This window comes from Spinacia oleracea, chromosome 6 (genome assembly GCF_020520425.1).
Source record: "Spinacia oleracea cultivar Varoflay chromosome 6, BTI_SOV_V1, whole genome shotgun sequence".
NCBI classification, from domain to species: domain Eukaryota; kingdom Viridiplantae; phylum Streptophyta; class Magnoliopsida; order Caryophyllales; family Amaranthaceae; genus Spinacia; species Spinacia oleracea.
In genome coordinates, this window is record NC_079492.1 from 121147263 (window position 1) to 121153981 (window position 6719).

General features: G+C 38.7%; 1 protein-coding gene across 3 annotated transcripts; it reads right to left on the reverse strand.

The window, feature by feature from the left end:
• Positions 1–1137: 1137 nt before the first annotated feature.
• On the reverse strand, positions 1138–6361 carry LOC110779614 (uncharacterized). 3 transcript variants are annotated; one of them, XM_021984102.2, is made up of 4 exons: positions 6213–6361; positions 4154–4932; positions 3950–4069; positions 1138–2570 (listed from the first exon to the last, which is right to left on the reverse strand). In XM_021984102.2, the coding sequence occupies exons 2-4, from the start codon at positions 4913–4915 to the stop codon at positions 1665–1667; spliced, it is 1788 nt and encodes a 595-aa protein (XP_021839794.1). In that variant the 5' UTR covers positions 4916–4932; positions 6213–6361; the 3' UTR covers positions 1138–1664. The 3 variants fall into 3 exon arrangements, with proteins under 3 accessions (XP_021839794.1, XP_021839795.1, XP_056686812.1); XM_021984103.2 differs by having other exon boundaries at positions 4154–4954; positions 6213–6265; XM_056830834.1 differs by lacking the exon at positions 6213–6361 and adding an exon at positions 5259–6149.
• Positions 6362–6719: the final 358 nt, after the last annotated feature.

The following is a 6719-nucleotide window of genomic DNA, read 5'->3' on the forward strand; positions in this document are numbered from 1 at the left end:
ATCCAAGCTTTCTTTTGGATGAGAGTTGTACCTCAAATGACCTCCTCCATGCTCTATATTCTGCAGCACCTTGTAACTTAGCCACGCTAATGGAGAGAGGCCCATCAGATGGATGAAGGAACAATGGATTTTGCATATCTGAAAATGTAAACCTCGATCCCATAGCTACTAAAGGTGTTATCACTCAGATTCATTCACATGCTACTATAAAGATGGAAACTTTGAGGTGATTTCTTACGAATAACTTCACTCTTACAAACTTCATGTTCTGAACTCCTACAGCTCCGATACCATAAAAAATATTCATCAATGAAATGTAGAAAGTCATAATTTATTTTGAGAAAAGAGAGGAAGAGAAAGATTGAAACTTGTAGCTCAAGTATTTTTGTTATTCCAACTTGACTGCTGCCCTTACACCATTTGCCTTAAATACCACAATGTCAATCATTTGTGGTGGCTAACCTAGTACTACAAACGACCAAAATAACCTTGCTTACGAAGCAGAAAAGGAAAACAACAAATTAGCTAAAAGAAAAGGCGTTACAAAGGCCTTAAATTGAAAATGGACTTGCTTCATTGGGTTGAACCAAACCTCTTAATATAGTCCATACTTATTCACCCTGAATTTACTTTATTTTATGCATTGTTCTCTTTACCTTGCTTTTCTTAAATTAATCATGTTTACTAAAATTAGAATTATTTCAATTAACTAGTTTCCACACTACAAAAAAAAAAAAAAAAAAAAAAAAAGGAAACTGGAAAAATCATTTTCCATCATAACGGAACCTACCACGATTCAGAGCCATCACCGACGCCGCTGCCACACCTCTAATATCACCCCTGGTTTTTGTAACCCTATTTGTGAGCATTATCTCATTGAACCAACCAGAAAACTTCAGCATCAATATTATTCCAAGGCTTTACACCAATACGCCAATACCCTCATTCCTCACCCTATACAGGCCAAGTATATTCAATCTCTATGCACAAAGAGGTAAATAGACCCGTACCGGAAAATAACCCCACCTGGACGCAATGGAACCCAGACCTAGATAACTCTAACTTGAACAGACCTCAAACTAACAAGGCCCGTTCCTTGCGATAAACAAAGAAAATGGACATATAACTAAAGCCAGATGGGGAAAAACACAGTTGAATACACATTTTTCATGAGTTCTCGTAATATCCAGTAAGCCAGCGTTTACATTTTGTTTAAATGACCTGCTCAGATGAAAAGGGATTCTTCATTCCCGCACCTCAGACAATCAGTTAAATTATGTGCTTTCCCCTTCACAATACTCGCTTTACACAGCTATCAGGCTCAGTCATTGATAAATTAGGTGAACAAAACTAATAAACAATACGACAAAGGTAAAGCAATAAAGGGATAAACTTGCTGCATGCTTTCCCACGACATCACCCACTCTTTCTTCTGGAGATGTTTCTGGACGATAACTGAGGACAACCAGTTTCAAGATCTCATTTCACTGATCAGGGAACAAGGGAAATGTAGCAGAATAAAACAAGATTGTTTCGATACATAACCAACCAGCTCACTGAAGTCAGCTGACCTCATCTTGCACTTGGCACTTGATTACTTGTCAAGAAACAAGAAACAAGAGTCAAGGCCTAAGAAACCGTGATTTTGTAATAGAAACATTGGTTTACCTAAGGGCGTAGGAAGCCCCTGAGAATGAGTACCGAGATGAGACGGGTGCTGATGCAAGTTCAGATTGACCACCAATGTGACTCCTTTGGTTGTATGCAGATAGATCACGAGAAGCATAAGAGGAATACAACCCTTCATCAGAAACCCTTCTTGGTAAATGGTAATCAACTGTGTAATTTGCATGTCGCGGGTCACCACGATAAGCCTCACTTACTGTTGACTGGGAGTATGCCCCATAAGTAGAACCCCCTACTGCTGTTAAACTTGTGAATGGATCAGATGAAGTCACATTATAATTCTGAGAGTGGTATTGATTCTCTTGGTAACTATCACTTGGCCTTGTAGTTGTGGCTGGTATCGAATCATTTCGACCTCGCAAACCATACATCCGATATTCATTTTCACTCAAAAAATATGGCTCGGGACCAACAGCGGGATCTTGCAACGAGGAAAAAGGACCATACACTGTGGCAGGCTTTGCAAACATCTCCTGTGAGGTTATGTCCCTGTAGGATGGGGCAGGTATCCTGAAGATTTGCTCACTGGTAGATGGTGTATCCATGTATACCGGCGTAGGCTTTGCAAACATCTCCTGTGTAGAAATTACGTCCCTGTACGGAACTCTGAAGACTTGCTCCTGCGTAGTTGGTGTATTATATATTGGAGCAGGGCTCCTGAAAACATGCTCCCTCTCTTGATTAGTACTGCAAGGCTCCAGAACGGGAACATAGGAAACTGTATCTTGTCTCAAACCACGTAATTCTGGTCGGAGACCATAGCTGCGGTAATCCTTCTCAGTGACAAAAAGTAGATCAGAAGATGAAGCAGGCTGCAAACCGCGAGGATGGTCCTCCAAATGAGGCTGAGGAACTGCACGGAACAACGATCTCAGTTTCTGCACCTGCAAATGGTGAACATGTGATCCAAGCTACAGTCAAAATCATGCTATCTGAACACAAAATTCCAAACAAAATATATAGGCTCCAATCTCCATGAGGAGTTCAGTGATGGTAGAAGATGGGTCTGATACTCCCATTAACAGACAAGAGACCCCTTTATTATCCTTCCTGAAGGACTGCAAGTGTGTGGTGTTCCCTGTACACAAGACATCCCTGGTATGAAGATACCGAAGGATTGCTCTAGGGCATCACAGAAAGTAAGGAGACAGCAAGGATGTCCTCAATCCCCCCTTTCTCTTTCAAAGTCCAAGACTGACACAAAAGGAGAAAGAGAAAAGCAACCAAAAATCTACTGCTAAATACTGATTTCTCAGAAACTCCCTGAGGCAAACGGCTTCCCACTGGTTTCTCTCCTTCCTCTTCTTTAATGTGGATGACTTACACTCTTTATGGTAGAGGGAATTTGACAAGAAATAAAATAAAGGAACAGAATTATACGGAGTATCAGTTTCTCATGTTTGGTTCGAAAAATGATATGAGATTTGATAGGAAGGGATGCGAAGTGATGCGCCAGCCCTTCATATAATTTGTAATTTCCTTCAGCCCAAAATGGGAGAAATTTGGGGGGAAAGAGAAAGAAAAAAGCTTTCAAAATTAAATTTCTTTCTTATCCCTTCAATTCATTTCCATTAAACATAATTACAATATATATTTTCCTTTCTTTCCCCTTTCCTTCTCTTCCCTTCCTTTACTAGTAATATACCAAACAAAGCGTTAGTTTTTCCTAACGCCTACCTGCTTTTACCATTTAATATCAGGGTTCAGGAACTGACTCTACCTTCTGTGGAAATTCTAATTGGTCAATACACGAAGAACTATGATGCTGATCTTTTCATATTATTTCTGCTAGTCTCTGTCTCTTTAAATGTAGCTCATTCAGCCTTTTCATAAAAAATATTAGTATATGTATTTACCAATTACTGTTTTCTTATGTCACTAGTTAATACCTACGATTCCCTTCATTTGTTTTCTTTTTTCATTTCTGTATTGACATTTTCTTGTCATACCAATCTCTCAAATGTTAAAAAGGTTTCAATTCCCGTCCCTTGTCCCCACTAAAGCTCCCATTCCTTTTCTTCTTGCAACCTAGGCTCAAACCTAGTTTGATGGCTAGATAATGAGACATAAGTTTTCATTACAGGATTCACTTTAGATTGTTGTTGGGCATGCATAGTTTGTCACTCCTCCAAATGGCTTCTCACTAATGCTCCTCACCATGTCTACTATTACGATTCACGAAGGATTACCAATAAAAATATACAGCCATTGAGTTCCACTTCAAGCCCAAGGGGAGAAGTAAAGAAAAAGAGAAACTTCTTACTTGTTTGGTAGTAAGCTCAGTCTTGAATTTGCGTGTTCTTTGATCATAGCTTTCCTTCAATGCATTCCTGAAAGCACTTTCTGGGAGAGGCAAACAGTCTTTAAAAATTCTGAATCGCACCTGAAAACCAACATCAAAATCAATGATGAAGAAAAGGACAAGTACTCATCAAAACTAAACAAAAATGATTTCGAGATGATCTACCTGTGCAGAAAAAGAACCAGCAAAAGCATCTGGCTCAAGTTTCATACCCCCAGCGGAAGATGCTTCAAAGATTCCATACAAGAGTCTGAGATCAAAATCGTATAGGAAAAGCTTTAAACCAGGCTTTATAGCAAGCACAACCTCCTTTTGGCTGGAAGGGAGAGCCATCACTTTGTAGCGGAAACAATCAGGTTTCGTTTTTGCACTGCACATAAAGATTAATCCTCCAACTTTACTCTCAGAATCTGGAGCCTCAACCCTTTTTTGCTCATGGTTCTTGTTTCTATTGTTCTTCCTTTTGTTCCCCGCAGGGGATACCTTCTCTTTCCCATAATCACTTGTATTCGTATTGCTTTCATTTCCCACTTTGCCAGTAGTCTTCATCTTATCCTCACTTTTAGCTTGACTCTGTGAGGCAACTTTACTATCAGAATTTGGAGCCTCAATTCTTTTTTGCCCATGCCTCTTGTTTCTGTTTCTCTTCTTTTTGTTTCCCTTGGGAGAACCCTTCTCTTTTCCATTATCACCTGTATTCAAATTGCTTTCATTTCCCACTCTTCCAGTTGTCTTGTTTTTATCTTCATTTGTGACTTCACTGCGTGAGGCTGAGGCATCTTCTGCTTTTTTAGATTTCAGGAACTTCCGTTTCATTGATCTTCTCCGCGAAAGCTTCAAAGCTTTGGGAGTCTTCTTCTCAGGGATTGACCCTTGGGAGGAGTTAGCAGCAAGTTCATCTTTTTTCTTACTCTTATCTCGCACCATCCTATTTTTTCTTCCACCTAAACATCCCAAGTAGTGGAACTTCTTAAAATAAGTAGATTAATTTAAGTACGTAATTAATGAAATTGTTTAATTCAAAGAAGTAGAGAACTAAAAGAAATAAATTAAATTGCAGATTGTTTCATTCGTCAAAAAGAGTTTGCCAGAAATTCAAGATTCGTGGATAAAACCTGGGAGTGTCCCACCAAATCTTCCCTAGTTTCCAAGATGGCCACCAGCTAAGTTTCTTTTTTAGGTTGACATAACAAAAGAGAAAAGACCAAACAAAGGGGTTTTGTTTACATAAGAAGTTAATTTAAGCTGATATTGGCAATCAAAGGAGTACCTAATTTATATAAAACGATCATAAGCTTGAATCAAACAACACCAAGAGAAGTATACACACAGATAGCCACTAGGTGGGTAGGTGTGCTGTAGACCCATGGCTGGACATTTACCCATTCCGGAGAGTTCCCCGTGAGCAAATGTCCGGAAAATTGAGCGTGGGTGTACTGTAAACCCAAGGGCTGTGGCTGCACATTTACTCATTCGGGACTCAGGAGAATTCCCAGTGAGCAAATGTCCAGAAAATTGAGTGTGGGTGTACCATGCGCATAATACAACCTGTCCCCTTTAAACAGATACACATAATTTTTCCGGTTTATAACAGCTTTTACATGAACAACCTCAGCTTTGCCGCCAAACAAATTCCAAAAATCAAAAGCAACACTTCAATCTAACAATACCTCCCTCCCTGAACAACCATTACCACCTTTTCTAATTATGCATCGAAAATCATTGAAATTCTGTCTAAAATTGCTTCCAGAAATTAAACACCATGACTAATATAATGTAGCTAAAGAAGAAGGCATTCCCTTCACACCCCTCACCCAAATTCCCCTTCAATTGCAGAAATTTGAGCTCAGTTCAGGTAAAAGAGCGTAACTTTATTTATCAGTAACAACAATAACCTAATTCCAACCAATATTTATATATATATATAAAAAAAACCCAACTTTTCATGAACAAATAAATAAAAAAATAAACGAATTGTGGCCAAAAGTCGGCTCTCTATCTATATTAGAACGGGAAAAAAAAACCAAACCAAAGAAGAACAAAATAAAATTGAACGTCTAAGTGCACAAATGAAGGGATTGACGATGAGAAATGTGGTGCGTTAAGGGTATAAATTATAACATGAAGAACCCTAGTTTCAAACACCCAAATTGCAATCGAAAGTGCAGATTAAATGACAGAGAAAAAATAAAAATAAAAAGTGTCAAAATTGGGAGAAGCTCACCAGCAGGAGGCAGCAGATTTGAGCGACGATGATGGTAGAGATTTAGAGAACCGTGACCCAATGATGAATATCAACTGCACCACGCGCAGTTTGTTTCTTTAACTATAGAATTAACTCACGGTTCAGAAATCAGTCAAGTCACACTGGGCTTTTTCGGTATGTGCGAGTTTGGGCCGGAAATTGGTTTGGGATAGTAGATGCTGCCAATATGTGAGTCTTTGACACGATACGGTCACACGATACGAAGTTATCGAGAGAAAATACGACTTCTATATGACATGTCGACATGTCATGAAATCAACCCGAACACAACCTGTTTAGATTAACTAGCTTTTAGCCCGTGCTATGTACGGTTATATGTTTTAATCAAATCAAAATGATGGTGTATATTGATATAGAAGTTGAAGAGACAACGATCTAATTAATTTATTTTAGCATTGAAGATGTTATGGATTACATTATTAATGAAAAATATTTAGAGACTTTTTTTTTAATAACTAAATTTAG

What these genes read in the sequence shown, in the direction of transcription:
- LOC110779614 (XM_056830834.1), bottom strand. Translation starts at nt 5,280, where the DNA reads ATGATCGTTTTATATAAATTAG. An exon ending in CTGGTTCTTTTTCTGCACAG is followed by an intron (nt 4,070 to 4,153) that starts GTAGATCATCTC and finishes GTTGGTTTTCAG; the next exon opens with GTGCGATTCAGAATTTTTAA. An exon ending in CTGAGCTTACTACCAAACAA is followed by an intron (nt 2,571 to 3,949) that starts GTAAGAAGTTTC and finishes CACCATTTGCAG; the next exon opens with GTGCAGAAACTGAGATCGTT.